This window comes from Podarcis liolepis (assembly GCF_965112155.1).
Source record: "Podarcis liolepis genome assembly, chromosome: 2".
In the NCBI taxonomy this organism is placed as follows: Eukaryota; Metazoa; Chordata; class Lepidosauria; order Squamata; family Lacertidae; genus Podarcis; species Podarcis liolepis.
In genome coordinates, this window is record NC_139555.1 from 72194422 (window position 1) to 72215065 (window position 20644).

The window sequence follows — 20644 nt, forward strand, 5'->3', positions numbered from 1 at the left end:
TATTCCACAAAACTTTTAAAGGCACAGGAATCCCATCCTGTTTGGCATCTTGCCACCCTTGCCACGTATGGGCAATCCAGCTTTTTGCAGTCCAACCTGTATCACTAAGCTACTGATGAGGAAGTGCTATAAAATGGAAATGAAAGTAGTGCAAAATGTATATGTGAAAGGTTAATAAAAACAAAAAACCACAGAGAGAAGCTGGAGACAGGAAGAGCTGTGCACAGGTATGAGCTCTGGAGAGAAACCCAGGATGGCTGAGGAGAAAGACATGTAGGCAGAATAATGTGGAAATCCCTTTAGCAGGGTCTAAAGCAAAAAGGATTCTTTTATGTTGCTAAGAAAAGTGGAGACGAGAATGGCTGAATTTCACATTTTGATTGGAAATAGCTAGTCAAACCTCTCAGCAGTTAAAATATTAGTGAACATTCTGTGACATCACAGCATGTTTCTGCTCTTAGTTCAGACTTTAGGGGAAGGCTTTGTGAGTTATGCCATGACCATGTATAGTTCAAGATCAGAAAAGCATCCACATTAGGTGGGAGGATAGAAAAAATGGTGTGTGCTGCAGGGAGGCTGGAAAGGTAGTGATCTAGGGATGTTAAGAGCTAGGAATCATGAGAGCAGGTACCAAAAGAGATGGATGGAAGAGAAGAAACTTCACAAAAGGTGTAGGAAAAAGAAGGGCCGTAGAAATAAGAAAGGACAGGAGCTGGATAAGTGCAAAAAGATAAATTCAACATATTGATTTTAAACAATTAGGCAAATAGTTGACTGTTGGTCAATAACAACAACAACCATCAACAGAGAGAAAGCACATGTTTGCTTTTTGGTGGCGAATCTGTGGCTGAATATGGACAGTTCACTTGTTTGTGATAGTTGTTTGGAACTACTTTCAATCTGGTGTCAATCTGCAGCTAGACAACAATCCAGCTGTAGGCAGGTATATCGACCCTCTGCATAATAGCAAGAGAATTTTGCACCAAGTCACTGCTTATTACATTGAAGGAAAACATGGCAATGACCTACGGAAATGTTCTTTGAGTGAATGGTGTGGTGAAAAGCGGTGGCAGAGAGCAGATGATGCCAAACAGACACACTTTCATTTTGTGGGGTAAATGGGATGGAAAGTCACCTTATCTTTTGGTGGTGGTGGGTAGCAATGGTTATTCAAAGGAGGGGAAAACTGCACTTACCTGAGGTCTCAGATTTGGATGTAGCAATAGATATCCATTCAGATCAATAGCAAATATATAGCCGTTGGCCCCTAACTGGATGGGAGGACAACAAGAGAAACAAATTACAGCTCAAGATGAAAGAGCGGAATTGCATCAAAGTTCCCATGCCACTGCTACAGATAATCTCTACAGACCTCTGTCCCTCCTCCATTAATCAACCCAAGCACAGAACAGACACCTAAGACCTTCTAAACGGGCCCCCCCCCCCAATTCTCTCACTGCAGAAGAAGCAATGACTATCAGATAGGTGGGGCTGATTTGGAACTGGAGTGCAGGAAGAAATTAGGAGAATTCTGTGCAAATGTGAACCTCATGCTGATTCCCAAAGATGCCTCCCCGCCCCCCGCTTGCTGTTTATCACAGCTGAGACTTTGCAGGGACTGGCGGGTGGAAGAATGCCACTCTGAGGGAAGGAATCCATCCCTTACGCACATTGTATCGCTGCGTCAGCTTCTTGATGTCGTTCAGAGTCACGTCAATCCCCACAACACCGAGGATGAGCTGGTTCTGAAAAAAACACAAGCAGAAAAAGCAGTTATATTCAAGAGACTGAAGTCGTGGACAACATAGATGCCATTCAATAGTGATATAGTTTTTTATTTGCCCCCATGTCCTTGATATAAAGAGAAGGACAGGAGATAACTTGTCATAGCCAAGCCATACAGGGAAAAAGTGTAATACATGAGCAAGATGAGGGAGATCCCTGGTTGAAGAGGATGGTGGGATGACAATTCACATTTGAACTTCCTTTCTCCGACATCCCACTTATACACCTAGACTCAATAATATGTGTGTGTCTCTCTCTCTTTCACAAACACATAAACTCAGTTTTTAACCAATATTTAAAATACTCAATCACAGGGAGTGTATGATAAGAAGACTCAGCAGCCCTCTTTTTACATGGGAAAATCAATATGATTTCCTTTTAATTTTCACATGCACGCATCTGGATTCCACAGCCTTCCCAAATGAAGTAAAATGATGGCATGGCAATCCACAAAATACTTGAGCATTTCCAAGACTAACTCAGCTTATGTACTGTGCAAGCATTACAATGCAGACAAATTGCGGTGGACCTACCCTTACAGTTTTTCTCTTAGGTAAACAGGATGGATGGATGTGTTAGGTAAACAGATTCTGTTAGGTAAACAGGATGGATGGATGTGGGACACATTCAACTGAGCAAAGCTCAACTGGAGCTGGAAGCCATCTTATATTCTTTCCTGTCCAGCAGGATCCAATGGCCCACCCAGGTGGGTCAGCTGGAAGATGGAAGCTCACTGAGAACTGAAGTTCCCCCCAACAGCTCAGTGGTTCACCCCATGAGGGAGCTGTAAACAGCTAAAAGCAAACTAATCCCAACAGTAAACAGAATCCAGTGACTGACAAGGGCCCTGAAATCAGTGTCAGTCCCTTATCAGGCTCTTCTACCCTAACCACATGCTTCTTTAAGACAAGTACATTCTCCTCTTAAAGAGACACCGGTGCCTGCACCTGCAAAAAGCCACAATACCAACTGCTACACTGCACGCCATGGGATAATGACTGCAATGGAGTTGCCATGCTGCTTTATGAGGCAGTAACTGGGCTCCCTGGAGAATAAATGGCTTGGTCTTTGGCCTTGTCGCTTACCTAGTTGAGAAACAGATCGTTGGCTGTTTAACAGAAAGCAGCTATAGAATGCCATGGCAGGTCTATCACTGCTAATAAATCTAAACAAACATGAATTGGGAAGCATAAGGCAAATGAGACAGGCTGCTGACACATGCTGGGATTCTACTCACTGGGGAGAAGGGAGGCATTAGTGCTCGGTTTAGTGGGGCTTGTTTGTTTTGGAATTCAGGTGCCATTGCAGGGTGAGAAAATCCAACAGAAATACTTAAGCTCATAGGCATAATAATAATAATAGGAATAATAATAATAATAATAATAATAATAATAATAATAATAATAATAATTTATTTATACCCCGCTCATCTGGCTGTGTTTTCCCAGCCACTCTGGGCAGCTCCCAATCGAATATTAAAAACACAATACAGCATTAAACATTGAAAACTTCTCCAAACAGGGGAACACACACACAACACACAGTGTAGAAGAAGAAGAAGAGTTTGGATTTGATATCCCGCTTTATCACTACCTGAAGGAGTCTCAAAGCGGCTAACATTCTCCTTTCCCTTCCTCCCCCACAACAAACACGCTGTGAGGTGAGTGGGGCTGAAAGACTTCAGAGAAGTGTGATTGGCCCAAGGTCACCCAGCAGCTGCATGTCGAGGAGCGGAGACGTGAACCCAGTTCCCCAGATTATGAGTCTATCACTCCTAACCACTACACCACACAGTGTAGTGTGTCGGAGCTGATTTTCCAAGACTGCTGTTGCTGCTGGACTCCCCCAGCATGCCTGTGCAGTCCTCTCCTTTCTGCTACCCGAGTCCTGCCCAGGGAAGCTACAGCGATGCTGGCATCAGGGTGGTTCTGTGGCTCTGCCAACTACATTAGCTGCTACCAATTGTTATTATTGTTCCTACAATTACTGTTACCACTACCACCATCACCAACTGCTCCTCTCTGGGTAGGCAGATAGGAGATTTCAATGATCTCTCCTCTAGGTCGGTGCCCTACGTAGCTATAGCAATTGTGCAGCATAGGGAGCTCCCACACTATTCACACTTCTGTATCTCATACGTAATTAGTCTGTTTCTGACCCATCCCTCTCTGTAAGGCGTTCTTCTATAAACAGTGGCACAGCATTCCTACCGGTTGACCCATAGAAGACGCAGCTTTTCTTTTCCTCCAGTGATACAGCTGCACCCAAACCAGTGATTTTACAGGGCACTATCCACCCCAGGACTTTGACACAGTACATGGTATTGAATACATAAATAACTGGGTGAAGTTCTGCTTTGTGCAGGAGTGTAGATTATACGCACACTAGTATGTTTTAAAATGCTTACTGCTCACCTGTCATTTGAAGGAGGAATTTATGCCACTCCTAACTTCAGGTACCTTCCCAGTTAACAAATTTTAATAACTAAACACTATGTTGGTTTGGCATGCAGCCCTGGTCATAAAGGTATGATGCTGATGTACATAAACAATAAACACAGGACAAGAAGGTGGTCAGCTGGTGGGCTGACTGACTTGCATTTGCCCCTCCATCATTTATAATCTTGCCCCATGTTTACTTCTTTTGAATGTCATAAAATTTGGCAGGGAGATGCTATACTCGGCTGATTCAGATTGATTGATTTTGAATTGGCTCCACAGCATCATTTTTTGTTTAAAGGTATCAGTGACATCTACATGGAAGGCAAAGAACAAAACAAACCTTTGTTTGGATGCTAGAGTCTCTCTCTGTCACACAAACACATACTTCACAGCAGGCTAAGTATTGTGGATATGAGCAAGAAGAGTATCAGCAGTAGGTCAAGTGGGGGACATTGCAGGAAGAAAACATACCTTCCTTTCACTGCTGCCATCTTCAGTGAGGTTGAACACTGGCAGAGTGCCTGTTATGACCAAGCCCAGACCCTATCAAATGTCAAAAGCAAGAAAATATGATAAACACAGTTATCTAAGTAGCTCCATACTCCTAAGGGTCAAATAGGTGTGACATAGGAGATCTATTATCAAATGTCTCTTTAAAACCGCCCCCCAAAAAACTTGAAACAAGTCACAGGGAGCTTTGATTTTTATTCCATTGCCCACTGTCAATTATATTGTGCAACCCAATGGCCTTGAAACACGGACACGGGCCATGCTGGGAGGTGTAAATTATTATGTCTTGTGTGTATACCACTGTACAGTGGAATCTGCAGAGCCTGTTTCCTGAAAGAAATTGGAGAAGATATCAACTTGGGAATGTCAGACTTGGGACACTGAAGAGGTATGTGACATAAAATAAATTAAGTAGGACAAATTACACTGCAGTGGATGGGTAGACCTTACAAACAGGAGAAAAGAAATGAAAAGCAGAAGACCAGCTGTGGGAACTCATAAAGTTATTTTACTTACCAAAGCATCCCGATAGACATTGGTCCACTGAACCTGTTTTGCTTTGTTCCCTGCCAAGACCATGGGTCTCCCTAGAACATCCAGATATTCCTGCAGAGAACAGAAGGAGAAAAGCACTCAGATTAATTCACTTGTGGAAGTATGTGATATACAGTAACAGATGTATAAAGGTAAACGGACCCCTGACCATTAGGTCCAGTCGTGGCCGACTCTGGGGTTGTGGCGCTCATCTCGCTTTACTGGCTAAGGGAACCGGTGTACACCTTCCGGGTCATGTGGCCAGCATGACTAAGCCACTTCTGGTGAACCAGAGCAGCGCACGGAAACGCCGTTTACCTTCCCGCCAGAGCGGTACCTATTTATCTACTTGCATTTTGACGTGCTTTCGAACTGCTAGGTTGGCAGGAGCAGGGACCGAAAAATGGGAGCTCACCCTGTTGCGGGGATTCGAACTGCCGACCTTCTGATCAGCAAGTCCTAGGCTCTGTGGTTTAACCCACAGCGCCACCCGCGTCCCATAACAGATGTATACCGCAACATTATTCTTGACTGAAGTAGAATGATGTTTGTCATGTTCAGTTCAGTTGCTCATCCTGCTCCACAAACAAACAAACAAAACTCCCTTAACTTTAAGAAAGGGTTACAGGCAGAGGAGGGATTTTATCCCACTAGCAGAGGCCACATGTGCAGAGTAGAGCCCGGTGGAGGTGGGATGTGAGCCCCGACTTGAGTCAGGCTATGCTGGAAGAGAGATGGACCCAACTTGAATTAAGCTGCCCTGTTCAAAGGCAGTTTGCATTTTGAGCTTCCTTCTATCGAAGACTTGCCTCATCCCAAAACTGAACATGGATCTCTTTCCTAAGATAAAGGTTATGAGACTGGACTGAAACAGGGCTGGCAAAGCGAGGCTGCCATCTCAGGGGGCTGATGCAGGTTGGTGGTGGTGATGAGGAAGCAGCGGCAAGCTGTTGAAGAACAGAGCTGTGGGTGACACGTGGCCTGCCATGCACCGCTTCATCTAGTGTGTTTCCCTCAGGAGCAGTGGAGGATGCTGCCAGTGTTGACCTGAGATTCAGCTTCCAGGAGGGAGGGGTCATATTGTCCTTTGCCTCAGACAGCCAAATATCTTGAGCTGGCCCTGACTGGAAAGCTATTGAATCATAGTTGAGATGTTGCTCAGACAGGCAAGGCTAAGCCCTCTAAAGACGGAAGCCCAGAAGAAGAGAACCCTTTCAGGACAAGGTCAGACTGTAAAGACATATTAGGTTAAGTAGTAAAAATGAGATCTGTAGGCTGAGAAAAAGCCTTGGAGAAAGTAATCTTGTATGTGGATATAATGCAAGATGCAAATGGAAACACCGGCTTCCCAATGGAACTCTCAGTTGAACCCAGAACTCTGTCAAGAGCTGCTCGATTCTATATATATCCAGGAGACTGAGAAAACCTGTTGCCTGTGTTTTATGAAAACTGAGATTTTAATTGTAGAGGCTGGCTTCTGTTCAGAAAATGCAGGCCAGCTGCAAAATACTATTTCTCCCATTACTCCAAAACAAATCCTTGAGTGGATATAACACGTCTCTGATACAAATCTATTCCCAATCATCTCCACTGCAGTGCTGACTTGAGAGTGGGTCAAGTATTGCCTGAGTATTTAACAGAGACACCTGGCACTTTGAAGGTGGTATTCAGCTTCATGAGTTCCATTCTCTAATTACGGATCTCTGTGTAGACAATCTCCACCACTAGAGGGGACATTGCACCACAACTTGAATGCCCTGCTATAGACTAATATGCACACAGTATGCTACTATACAGGCAGAAAAGGAAGCAGCATCATTACAAAGAACTAATATCTGATTCAGGGAGATAAAAGATAACTCTTAAGTCATAAATTTCTTGCATGGTGTCATGCAGAAGCTGAATTTCAACATCCAGCTTTGACCAGCACAAATGTGTAACCTTTCAAAAGCAACAGGTAAGGTTTTGGCTGTGAGTCCTGGAAGTCCTGCTCCCTGCCTTGCTGGCCTTTTTCTACTTGGGGGGGGGGGTGTCTGACTCCAGCAACAAAGGCTGAGGTTGCTGAACAGACTCTTGAGCTGGGGTCTTTTTTGGGTGGGATGGGAGCTGTTGCTATTTTTTTCTATTATGTTTTGTATCTTTATTTAGATCTTATTTATGTGGAAATGGTTCAGTCTAGTTGTGCATTTTTTGATGTTTTATTTATTATTTATGACTACTTTTGTTATGTTGCAATTAAGTATTTTTTATGTTGTAAGCCGCCTTGAGAATGTAAAGATGGCATGCAAATAAAATTATGTATGTATGTATGAATTTGTTTTGTCCCCCCCTTTTCTTTTGTGTGTTTCACAAAAGATACTTCAACAGAGCAAAAGTTTCAAAAATAACTGAGGCCCTTGTTGTGTGAGATTGGGCTTCAACAAATGTCAGAAGGACAGCAAACATTTGCTAGATGCTTTGTCAAAAAATGTTATCCCATCCTTGAAATACTCTGTGTTTGGGGGGGGCAGGGGCAGGGGCAGGAAGCGTGAGACTCTAGTAATTGGCTCCTTCTCATCTGCAGCACTGAATAGACAAATATTGGAAAATTCCACCGGCAAAAGCATTTCATTCATCTGTGTTTGACGGTGAAGGTATGTGTGCACAGGAATTAGCGTGCAATCCATGCTCATAGACTGCGATGTGTGACAACGCATATTCACAAATTTCATGGTGTACACACCCAACATGCTGGGAAGCAGCTGCCACATGTGACTTTCTAGTGAGTGTACTCATAGGGACACACATACACATGGATGCTTCAGTTTAAATTCCTACACAGAAATGCAGGAAACACACACACACACACACACACACACACACACACACACTTGAAGGAATCTCAATACTCTGCCATTTCCAATATTAGACTGATTTCAGCAAGGGCAGAACTAAGTAATGACAGAGTTCTTTTTTGCTTCATTCCATAACTTCTTCAGCTTGAGGAGGAAGATTTAAGCCACTGAGCACATTTAGTGTTGAAAACCACAAAGGTGAGGGAAAACGGGAAAATGAACGAGATGTAGGGGAGCCCTGTACCAATGTGCACGGGGTCCTGCTCCCTTTATCCCTACAGGAATGCCATGTAAGCAGTGGGGAGGGCTGGGGGAACGAATGGTGACAGCAGTTCATTGTGCTGAGCTGTATCTGCCACCTGTTTGTCTTCTGTAAGCACGTTAAGGGACAGTATGTGCCAATCAGCCCTCGCTGTCAGCATGAAGGAAACACGCCCTTTCCCCAAATCGATTAACCCTCCCTGCAGGTTGCCATGGTGAAGTGTGGCGCTGTGGCAGGCAAGAGCTTCAGCCCTGAAGCGCATGGGGAATGTATTATTTCCGGATGATTTAATACAGGGGGAGAGAGATGTAAAGGGAAAACAGCATCACAGAGAGGAGGGAGAGATATAGGCAGCAGAAGGGGAAAGCGGAACAAAAGCAGAGATACAAACAGAAAAGAGAGGGGAGAGGGGGAGTAAAGGGAAAGTCATGTCACACTTTCAAGATCACACACTTGAACTGTGGGTTGATTGCTATTCTTGGAAAACTAACATCCTACCTTTCTTGCTCCTGTAAACGCTGCAACACAGTTGGTTATCTGTGACTGTTGTTCTTCAGAGGCAAATAATAAAGTGGGGTGGGGAATGCTGCTGGACTACAACTTCCATCATACTGATTGGGGCTGATGGAAGTTGGAGTCTAGCAAACATTTGGAGGGCCGCACGTTCTCTACCCCTGCTGTAAAGGGTCCTTCATATGTGGCCACTGTGGCTGGCCACGTAACAGGAAATTCTTACTAACGGCTAGTAAACTGAGATATTTATGAAGGTAAAGGGCTGAACCTAGTTTCTGAGGCCATCAGAAGACCTGGGGTTCTCTCCAATGATAGCCCTGGTCTGACTTAACTTAGGTCCATTAATTCTAATGGGTCTTCTCTGACCATAACTTAGTTCAATACTGGGCTCCAAAATTTACTTAATTTACATTTTGACATCTTCCCCTTCCTCCACGGAGTTCAGGGTGGTTCACACATAGAGTTAGCCTAACCTACCACAACTGGGTTGTTATGAGGATTAAATGAGGAACCATGTACATTACCTTGAGCTCACTGGAGAAAAGGTGTGATATAAATGTATCAAATAAATAAGTAAAAATAAATAATTATATGTGACCAGTTTACTAATCCCACACTCATGCTTTTAGTCAGCCAGTTTTTGGGCCATTTTTAAAATTAAACACTGTGGTTATAACAATTCGTCTTAGGTTTTACACAGATAACTTTCCAAACTCTCCCTGCATGCAGTTGGGATGTTTTTTTTTTAACACTTAACAGCATAAAGTGCCTGTGTGGTGCATCCGAGGCTGTGGTTAGCCAGGCACATATTGTATTTTTGGTTATTCCAGACGGACAAGTAGATGCATACAGCTCTTAAAAACCATACTTAATTGTAGGCACAAATGAGGCCAATAACTTAACATCTGGCACTGCTTCATGGCAGCCTGGCTTTACTACACTAATTTCTATGTTGTAGCAAATGCTTCAGATCTGGGATATAAATGGCTCCATTACTCTGCCTGATCTGCTTCTCTCGGAGACCTCAGGCAGATGAAATCTGACGTTTTTGATGACAGGCAGTTTAATCATAGGCTCCCATAATTGGACTAGAGACTTAAGGCAGCTGAGAGTCCAGTTAAGTGTGATTATTTGATGGGCATACTTGTTGTCTCGTTTGTGCATCAATGAAAGAAACACAAATGGCTTCTTGCTAATATAAGGCTCCGCTGAGAGACAGGATGATTAAATGCCATCAATGTTTGTTTCTGCTGTGGTATGTCTTTGAGCGAATCCGCTCTAATAGGTGTTAAAGGTGGTAAGAATTAAGCAACTAATATTGTACAATAAAATTGTCACAATTGGCTGGGTGACAGTAGCCAAGAGATATTTTCTAAGGCTGTGTAAAACTATTTACCGCTCCTGCCAGATTGTCTGCTCATATAAATTAGCACTGACGCCTTTTCTTTCATCAGTGAATAATCTGTGCATTACCAGTTAATGGCTACACCCAGTGCTTTTCGGTGACAGTACTCAGTACTCACTGATACCAAGTATTGTTACCTCTTTTATTTTCCTGCCCATGGCAGACATTTTGTGCTGGCACCCACAGGACATTTATCAAGATATAATTACTGGCACCTCATTTGTTTTTAAATAAAATAAGCATTGAAAACACCTATGATTAAGGATATATATCTGCATTATAATTGTAGACCAGGCATGTCCAACAGGTCGATTGAGATATACTTTGGGTATTCCTCTCCCAAAAAAGCTCAACAGCTTTGGTCAATCCAATGGGTAGATCATTGCCAGGTGTTTTTTTTAATAATGGGAGTAGATCGCAGTCTCTCGGGAGTTGGACATGCCTGTTGTAGACAGATATCCAACTATTTGTACCCACCATCATTTACCTCAGAAAACTATGAAATATTTATTTTACTAAGAGTGCTGTGAAAGTATTATTAGAGATCCCTAGTTCTTTAAGCAGTTGCCATTTCCGGGGCTCCTAGGTTGAATGCTAAGCTGCAGTCTTGCACCAACGTTCCTGTTGTAAGCAGTGTTGAGCATACAGTGGGGCTTACTTTTTATCAGATGTGCACAGGACTGCACTGCACAGCATTTAAACCGCATTGAGATTGGCTTAACTGTGCAATACATGACTACAGCAGCTTTGTATGAATCCGAATGAAGCTCATATGAACTTAGCATTTTGTTGCCAATGAAATGAGAGTGACAGCGCAATACTAATCCCCGATGTTGTTGGCGGGCAGGGGTGGGGGGTTAGGCTGGCAAGCAGTTGACTCTCTGCTGACTTCTGAGGAACACCATTTCGGAAGGTGGAGGCTCAGCTGAACTGGAGGCCCTGAGCTTCAACCTGATGGCTGGGAACAGAGGCTGATTTAGGGGAGCACAACTGGATCTGCTGCACCGGGCACCAAGCTTAAGGGATGCTGCAGAGGATGCTGAAATCTTGATTTAGACTGGAGTGCAAGAAGGGGGCGGGGGATTTTGGCATTGCACAGGGCACTGCTGAAATTTGAGACCCCAAGGTTTGTGTTACCTACAGAAGTTCTCCTGTGGGCAGTAGCCAGTGGAAATCTTTTAAATGGGGCATTCTGGCACAGAGGTGAGGGCATGAAGCTGAAGCGTGTGTGTGTGTGTCCTCACCTTCTGCCTTGCCTGGCATCAGTGGCAGCGGTTGGTTGCAGCAATAAAGCTGCCACTTAACTCTGCCCCGTTGCTCCCTGGGCAGGATTAGAATTGCTCTGCCTGTGTAGGAAATGGAATGAGCAGGATACAAGCACCTGGACTGCATGTTCATAAGATTGTTAACAGAGCAGGACCACCTCCATGCTTTCCTATGGCCCTTTGTTCATCTGGTTAGTTTCTCTTCATAAACGAACTCATTTTAGTGTTAGCCACTGTACTTCGGGGTTTATAATGCAGCCCTCTTGAACACCAAATAACATTTATCTAGGGATGGTGAAGAAAAGTCAATTCAGTTTGCATTTAAATATTCACTTACCTAACTTGCACTTTCTGAAACAAGATGTGGACCAAAACACAGGCGCCATTTGAAATTTGAACATTTCCAAATTTTGCAATGCAGTTCATCAGCCAAGCAATGTGCACAAAAATGCATTCACTTGTGTAAAACGTGCACATAAATGTATATATTAGTGGAAATAACATATACACAATGTTACATTAGGGGAAATTGCTTCGCAAAAATGTGCACCCTAGGCAAAATTGAGTATGAAATGTGTACAATAGGAGAAAATCACACTGAAAGTGAATTTTCATGACTTTTTTTATTGCAAAATGATATGCAGAAATATGGAGAACAGAACTTAAAACTGAAAAAAATGAGAAACAGAGAGAAGCTAAAAAGGGCATATTCACCGATCCCTACTCCTATCTAAAAACCCTCCTTCCTTTTTTAAATCTGTAATGTCTTAAAGGTTGAATTTACAGAGGCTTTCAGGTTGGTGTGCAAATGAGATGTAATGTATCTGCAACTGGCTGAAACCATCTTTGCAAAAGCCTTTGGGCTGGGGGAAACAAGTATTTTGGTAGCCATCCATTTTCTTACATATACAGATTTTTAAAATATAAAAAACCCAAACCATACTTTTCCTGCTGCATGTTGCCATCTACATTTACTTTAAGAACTCTCTCTCTCTCTCTCTCTCTCTCTCTCTCTCTCTCTCTCTCTCTCTGTGTGTGTGTGTGTGTGTGTGTGTTTGGGGTGGGGTGAGCTTGGCACTGAATTTCTAACTGTGGTTCATTTTGAAGAATCACAGGTTCCGTTCCTCCACATTTTGTCGGAGAAGGTTTCAAACGGGCTGCCTGGCCCTACAAAGAGATGAATAGGTACTTAAGGATGCTGCTGAATGAAAGAGGGCAGCATGCCACAAAGCACAAAGAGGAATCAGCTGGTCAATTTGCTGGCAATTCCCACCGGAGCTTTAGAAGCAAGCCAAGGGGGAGTGCGCATGTTGGCCTGATGCGCAGTCTCTCACAGGTCTCTAGGTGGTGCTCTCTGTGGGGGACAGCAGATGTTCTACGCAGGATGAAGGCTTCATTAGAACAAGCTCCAACTGTACACATAATTATCTGCTATGCCCTGCAGCTCCCCACACTTTTTTCTTCTCCTTCCAAAGATGCTTTCATCTTTAAACAGAGCAGTGTGCAGCCAGGAAAAGAAGTGAGGGTGGCGGCGTTTCAAAGCTGTACGATGGCCTTGGTGATTTGAAGCTTAACTGAGAGAAAAGGACATTTACTTAGCTGATTTAGGAGCGATGATGATGGGGCATCTGCACAAATGAGTACCCGAAGTCAGCAATGGACACACATAGAGCCATGTTTTGTGTGTGCATGCATATGTACACCATCGTTATCATTTAATTTGCACACTCATCTGCATGGCTATACTGGTATTCATAGAGGAGCAAACATATTTACATACATGTTGATAGTGAGGGAGGAATGGGTGTCCTGCAGGATCTTTCCATTCAGCTGATCTGCCTCTCCTCATCCCCGGCCCTCTCCTAGGCGCTGCACAAGCCCTCCCCCCTTGTCCCACTGCAGGGAGGATTCTTGTCAGAACTGCACACAATTCTAATGAGAATCTGCCCCCACCCTGGCAATTAGACTTGTCAAAAAATGGGCTTCCAATACTGAAGGCACTTGGGAGGTTGTGGACTCGCCTTCCTTGGAGGTTTTCAAGCAGCGGTTGGATGTCCATCTGTCATGGCTGCTTTACTTAAGATCCCTGCATTTGCAGGGGGTTGGATTAGATGACCCCTGGGGTCCCTTCCAATTCTATGATTTTAATAATAGGTGAACACTCATATACCGTAAATAACATGCACAGATGCATGGCTGCCCAGACATTTAAGGGATCGTAAACCTTCATGCAGGTGCTTACAGCTGACACGCTGTATCCACCCGTACGAGAATCCATATCAAGACTGACAGCTGCCTTCCAAACATATTGATTGTTGCACTACTACTATCTGTCAAGATAAAAACAGACACCATTTATTCCCCAACGCTGTTATGAACAGCAGGACTAGCTATATATGTAGAGAGAAACTTGATACCCACCTATTGCAACGGGGGGGGGGGTCGAGTCCACATAACCCACCCGGGGGGGGGGGGGGAGTCTGTGACACCATTCACATAACAAAAAATACCAGAGAGGTATTAAAATCTTCAAAGGTCCAGGGCTTGGCTTTTGAAAAACAGGGGGTCCACATTATTTAGCTAATTGGGAACTACTGACTTAAAGCATCACTTTTTAGCAGAGGAAGCCAGGGATGCTTGTGGAATTCGGTGGGCCTGAATCTCAAAGTGGACTCATCTGGTCAACACCTCCCAGGTTAGCATGCAATTTGGGACATGGACTGCTTCAAAATCCACTTCCACCGAATTCCATGATTTTGGTTTGCCTTTGCTTCTTTCTTTTTAAACTGGCACTAGCTGCTTTGAGAAGGCAGAATGCACTACTGCAGCCACATGCATTGAGAGTGGAAGTGGAGATGGCTCTGCAAGCAACAGCATGCAATGATGTGCCACTGCAATCAGGGATATTGTTGTTGTTGCTGTTGTTGCATCCATCTGTTTTTGAGAGACAATGGAGTGTGCCTCCAGGGGTGAAGTCAAACTGCTGCACACATCGTGCTCATTCTGGGGTAGCTTGTCCACCTTTGGTCCCCACCCTCTGCTCAGCTCTCCCATATGGCTCCTGGAAGCTGTCAGCCTGTGGCAGCAGCAACACCTTCGGAATGGCTTTGACCGGTCGGCTAAACCAGGTGAGGGTAGCCAATGGGTCTCAAACCCTCACTGAGTTAGGGACTTCCCCAGTATGTGAATATAGGCTCCAGCAGATTGAGCCAACAATATGTGCATGGAGGTCCTGAGCTGCCCACAGGACAAGATCCCTTTCTCAGCGTCACTGATGTGGTCCAAAGGAAAGCAGAGCAATATGTTTGTCACCAGCTTGGTTGCAGGAGTTGACAGAAGGAAGCATACAAAGTGCCATCCTACTGTTGTAGGGATTCCACTTGTGTAGGGTTTACTCCTTAGCCTTTTCTTCTCCTGAAGATATCCCACAAGGAAGCGGAGGTTTAGGATCATGTTAACAACAGCAACAACAACAACAACAACACTTAAGCTGCCCCTCTCATCAACCACCTATGGACCCACAGGGTGGAGAGGAAGACCTAAGATCCTTTTAAAATGAGCTCCTGTATTTCATGAACTGAAGGCTGAGAGAGATCCCACTGGAATGTATATTTTCCTTCTGTTTTTAACCTAATAAACTGGCACGGGGGTGGAAGGGATTGCAGACAACCCTTTCCCCTCCACCTGGCTTCTCTCAGCAAGTGGGGGGGGCAGTGGGGAGATTTTGAATGGGAAAAACAGCTAAAGGGGAAAGGGTTAAGAAACATCTCTCTTTGCTGTCCTTTTGCTTAAATCTGCAGCCTCCATACAAAGGAAAACAATCATGCGCACACAGACACAAATAACCCATGGGGGAAAGATAGATGTGATTGCGTGTCACATATAAAGAAATAGTCAGGTAAGATTCTCAAGGTGACATCAGGGACTTTTGAGAGATAATGGGCTCCTACAGTGTTGGGAGAAACCCACCAGATGGCACTGACACACTGTTCTGTGCTCTCTGCGCAATACAGAGAGAAAAATGAATCAGCAACCCAGAGGGGAAGCTCCTGTCAAAATCCTGACTCACGTCACTAGAAATAAATATTCAGTAATGAGCTATTAACCTTTATGGTTCCCTAAGGGGGCATGGGGAGGGGACATGCTAAATACGATACTACAAAGCTACACAGGATCCTGCTTAGCTGCGCAGAATCGCACCTTTGCAGGATGCTTCCAGGCCAGAGGCTCCTCAGCATCAAACTCCAGTGTGGGCTTGGGTAAAAGCATGAGCTAGACAAAGCCTGCTTGCATAGGGCTTTCAAGTCTGTGATTAGTGTGAAAGGACAACAAGAGAAAGAAGATCTGAATGATTCAGATAAGCTTCAGGCATCATTGCAGAGGAAAAGGAAGAGACTGGTCCATTGGGAGGACCCATACTGGACCAGGATGACCGACCCTGCCCCCCATTCCCTTCTTTTCTGTTCTCCATAGCAATGCTCATGTCTTGATTTCAGCTCCTCAGCTCCCTCTTCATTTATACTCTAGCCACATCAGGAATCATATGATGCTTCCAGACACGGATGATTTAGCAGCGGCCAAGCATTGCTGTTTTGCTCTGAGCTTCAAGAGGAATAGCAACGACTCTCCTTCCAGACTTCTGGAATTCAAATAGCATTCTGCAGCCAAGTGGGCAGTCCTTCTTTCGCCAGTCATAAATGTTGGGGATAATTTTTAGAAGGACCATATTGTGTGTTTGTGTGAAATAAAAGCATTGTTTGGCAGGGGGGAGGGAATGCAAGGTTTATCGACAGAGTTGATTTCTAGAAAGGAGAGATGAACCACAGAGAAGAAAATGGCAAGAGCAATCTATACAAGTCATAACCAGACCCAAAATTTACTGAACAGCTGCCTGATTTATTCTACATCTGGGGAAATTATGGAGCTGTTCCATGAAGTTAAAATACTTGGGATTTTCTTAGCTCTGAAAAAAACCATTAAGAGCAGTGTGTTTTGTTCATGATGTCATGCAGTTGCTCCATAAAAAGTGAGTAAACAAAGTGAGGCTATTTCACAGTAAATGCTCAGTGTGAAAACAGCTATAGAATTTGAAAGCACCAAAACACTATCACACCATCACAGGGCAACACTATCTGCCCACCAACTTCTCACTTCTCAAACCTGAATCGCACACTCCCTTTTCACTTTGCTTGAAGCAAAAGTAAACACAATGAACGATGCCCACAAAACATACTACCCATCCTCATTCCCTTTTGGAATCCTTCATGTGCAGTATCTACACTTTCTGACACTTTAGATTTGCTGGAGCCCTGCAGCCAAAGATCTGGCTAGGTATTTCAAATCAGTCTAGGTGAATTTCTGCTTTCCTTGCTGCTGAGGTTCCTGGCAATGCACGTCTTTCGCACCAGCCCAACCTTCCTGTCTCAGAATCCTCCTCCTCCTCTTTCCTTGGATTTTCTTAGCCCATAGCTGTCAACATTTCCCTTTTCTTCTGAGGAATCCTATTCGGAATAAGGGAATTTCCCTTAAAAAAAGGGAAACGTTGACAGCTATGTCTTAGCCATTACTTCCCCTCTGCTTTATTTTCCAATCCCACCTTCCCTTAATCTGCTGCTTCATGAGACACAGACATTTCCCCCTTTGCAAGTACCTTCTGCTTCTATTCCTCCTTCCTAAGCATTACAGCAGCTCAGCCAATCTCTGCCAGAGGTCTTCTCACCACCACACATTTTAAAAAACAATCTTTACGATACTGATTTATCTGTTTAATCTGTGTTATGTACTGAAGTTCTCACCCTGGGCCAGGAGGGGGATAATACTGTAGATAGTTATGCAAATGAAGGATCGAAAGTGATGTTCAGTGATTGGATAGTTTTAGAAAATGGCAACAGTTACATTGTTCTGGAGCTCTATATAAGCAGGCTGACTGAGCTCCTCAGTCAGTTCTGTTCCAGCTTACAAATAAAGAGCTGCTTTGGAAGAATCGCTGTGTCGTCTGATATGTTCGCCCACAATTTAACAATCTGCATCTAAATCTGTTTACCTTAAATGGTCAGGCGGCATTGCGGCCTGGCCACGGGCCTGGTCAGTGATTGGGCAGTCAGCTGGGTAGGCCTGGAGGCCTGGCTGCAGATGGGCCTATGGCAGGCCAGCCTGGGTCTGGGGATTCCCCCAGGGGCGGGTTCAACCAGCCAATGTCCATTGCTTGGGTCTGCCCCCTGGGGAACAAATTGAGGCAAGCCCAGCACTCCTCCTCAATTTTTCTGTTGGATTTATTTGTTTAATCTGCATCTACATTTTTCTCCAGTGAGCTCAGTCCTTTAATCCTCGCTACAGCCTTGGTTGGTAGGCTAAGGGACTCTCCCTCCCCTCCAACAGAATCATGGGAACTGTAGTTTCCCCTTCACAGTGGTACAATTCCCAGCGAACATCAGGGATTTGAAATTCTAAACCAGCAGTCAGCAGTCCATGCCTGCTGAACATGCTCAGTAGGCTGCTATGAGTCTTCCACCACACCACACCCCGCCTGGCCTTAGTTTTCTTTCTTTAAATATATTTGTACTTTGTGAACACTGAGGTTCCCCCAAGTCTGTTCATCACATCTCTCCCTCTCATGTGTGGATGGTTCTATTTTGGCTACGTAAGAACCCACACTCGGAGAATGAGTTCCTTATTAATTTATAGGGTAATCCCCCCCCTTCACTGAATTGAAACTAGAGCAGTGTGATGCCTTGGTCTTGCTTTGGAAAAATGAGAGAGAGGAGCACCCTAGTCCTAAGCCAGTTCAGGATGTACGAATAAGTACGTTTTGTTTTCTAGTAGTTTCTCATTTTTTTTCATTCCTAAATTCAGTTTGTCATTAAAAAATAAATACCTCACAATTTCCCTCCATATTTTAGTGTTTATTTATCCTAATATGCACATATTTGTAACCAATTTTGACTAATACAAGTATTTTTGCAAGCAATTTCCTCTAATACAATGTCTTTTTGTATGTTATTTTCCCTTAAAATGTATTTTAGCCATTCTTCCCTTAAAATACAGATTTTTGCATATATTTTGAGGTTGGAGAACTGCAGGGAAGTGAGAATTTTGAGGGATAGCGGCATTTCAGTTAGCTTTCTCCACAATCCCTAATCCTAGTTTGGATTGGGTTTAGCATGCAGAAATTATGCTCTGGGTGCTATTCACCTCAGTCCTGCAAATATATCTTACATTACGATGGGGGAGGTAGAAAGGAAGTGTTCTGCTTTCAGTTCTGTTTTTAACTGCAACTATTTTTAGAATTCTTAAACTGTTTTAGAATGCCTTTTATTTACAAAAAAAATATGCAGATGTTTACTGCTCTGGGCTAGTTTGGGAGAAAGGGTGGGGCACAAATTAAATAAATCAATCAATTCCTGCTTCCTGGGATAGGAGACTGTCACAACTTTACATTTATTTTCTCATTTGTCTGCTTTTACTAACTTTTATTAGAATGCTGCATGCATCCGTTGCCAAGAATCTAATGGCAGGAAAAAGAAGCATACAGTGTCTGTCAGTGGCGCTAATATGCCCACGATTTTTAGTGCTGAAAGCTTCTAGAGCTACTATAGCCAAGCATCCAGCCTACCTACAGTTAGCTAGTGTCAAGCTGAGAAAAAAAGGAATAGCATTTCCCTTTTCTCAATCTTTCCCTGCTTCCTGTCTCTGCCTCTCTCCACCCCACCCTACTCCCCATTTTCCCCTTGGCTTTTGGCCTGAAGATTTAGGCATCATTTGAATGGAAAGCTATTAGCTTTGCCTCGTCACCCCATTTCCAGGGCACTAATAACTCATCCCAAGCTCCCTCTCTCACACGCCGCATGTCGACTCTAATAGCTTGATAGATCGGGCAGTTTGGCTTGCTCCTCTGCGTGCTGATTCAAGCACGAAGTTTTAATAATTAGCCACATAAATACAAGTCCATATAACAAGGATGCGAGAGTTTTCTCCATGGATGAGGCTGTGCTGCGACAGCAGGGGGCCTTACAAGTTATGATATTAGCAGAGCTTTGTGTGAGGCTGTGTTTCTAAGACCGAAATAACAGGGGGCTGTGCCAACCCAGAGCAGTGTGGGGTAAGTAACTAAGGCTTTGTGAGCCCAGAGGACCCAGCACTGGAATAACAGTGGCTTGCGGGTAATAATAATAATAATAATAATAATAATAATAATAATAATTTATTATTTATACCCCGCCCATCTGGCTGAGTTTCCCCAGCCACTCTGGGCGGCTCCCAATCAGTGTTAAAAACAGTACAGCGTTACATATTAAAAAACTTCCCTGAACAGGGCTGCCTTAAGATGTCTTCTGAATGTCAGGTAATTATTTATCTCTTTGACATCTGATGGGAGGGCGTTCCACAGGGTGGGCGCCACTACCGAGGAGGCCCCCTGTAGCCTCACTTCTCGCAATGGGGGAACCGCCAGAAGGCCCTCGGCGCTGGATCTCAGTGTCTGGGCTGAACAACGGGGGTGGAGCCGCTCCTTCAGGTATACAGGACCGAGGCCGGGTTAGTAGTGAATACAGTGGTACCTCAGGTTAAGTACTTAATTCGTTCTGGAGGTCTGTTCTTAACCTGAAACTGTTCTTAACCTGAAGCACCACTTTAGCTAATAGGGCCTCATGCTGCTGCCGTGCCGCTGGAGCACGATTTCTGTTCTCATCCTGAAGCAAAGTTCTTAACCCGAGGTACTATTTCTGGGTTAGCGGAGTCTGTAACCTGAAGCGTCTGTAACCTGAAGCGTATGTAACCTGAGGTACCACTGTACTTGAATTTATGTTCAGCTGTTCATCCTTTTATTACCTTGGTAATATTAGGCTAATCTGGAAGCATGGGCAGTGCACTGGAAGAGGCTCCAGCTCATAGCTGTCAAGTGTCCCTTATTTGAAGGGACAGTCCCTTATTCCAGCACCATGTCCCGCTGCTGTCCCTTATTGATGGATGTCCCTTAAATGTCCCTTAAATTATGTCCCTTAAATTTCAAAGGAAGCAGCTCCTCTCCCTCCCTCCCTGCCGGCCAGGGAGGAGGGAGGCTCCAACTGTGTTGCTTGGCTGTGTTGCTCACCCAATAA

The 20644-nt window shown here is 44.2% G+C and overlaps 2 protein-coding genes across 7 annotated transcripts in view; one reads left to right on the forward strand and one right to left on the reverse strand.

Moving 5' to 3' along the window:
- Positions 1-20644, forward strand: part of LOC310700009 (uncharacterized protein) — a gene marked incomplete at its 5' end in the record, with an annotated part of 89713 nt that overhangs the window by 64463 nt on the left and 4606 nt on the right. For 2 of the 3 annotated variants that reach the window (XR_014522338.1, XR_014522339.1), the window contains one exon: positions 7834-7903. The exons of the other annotated variant lie outside the window; for it this stretch is intronic. The remainder of the gene's footprint in view (positions 1-7833; positions 7904-20644) is intronic. 3 annotated transcript variants of the gene reach the window in all.
- Positions 1-20644, reverse strand: part of CACNA2D2 (calcium voltage-gated channel auxiliary subunit alpha2delta 2) — a 543624-nt gene that overhangs the window by 49619 nt on the left and 473361 nt on the right. For all 4 annotated transcript variants that reach the window (XM_083488666.1, XM_083488665.1, XM_083488664.1 and 1 more), the window contains 4 exons: positions 5253-5342; positions 4698-4769; positions 1671-1745; positions 1197-1271 (listed from right to left, as the gene is read on the reverse strand). In XM_083488666.1, the coding sequence (XP_083344792.1) occupies positions 1197-1271; positions 1671-1745; positions 4698-4769; positions 5253-5342 (312 nt within the window). The remainder of the gene's footprint in view (positions 1-1196; positions 1272-1670; positions 1746-4697; positions 4770-5252; positions 5343-20644) is intronic.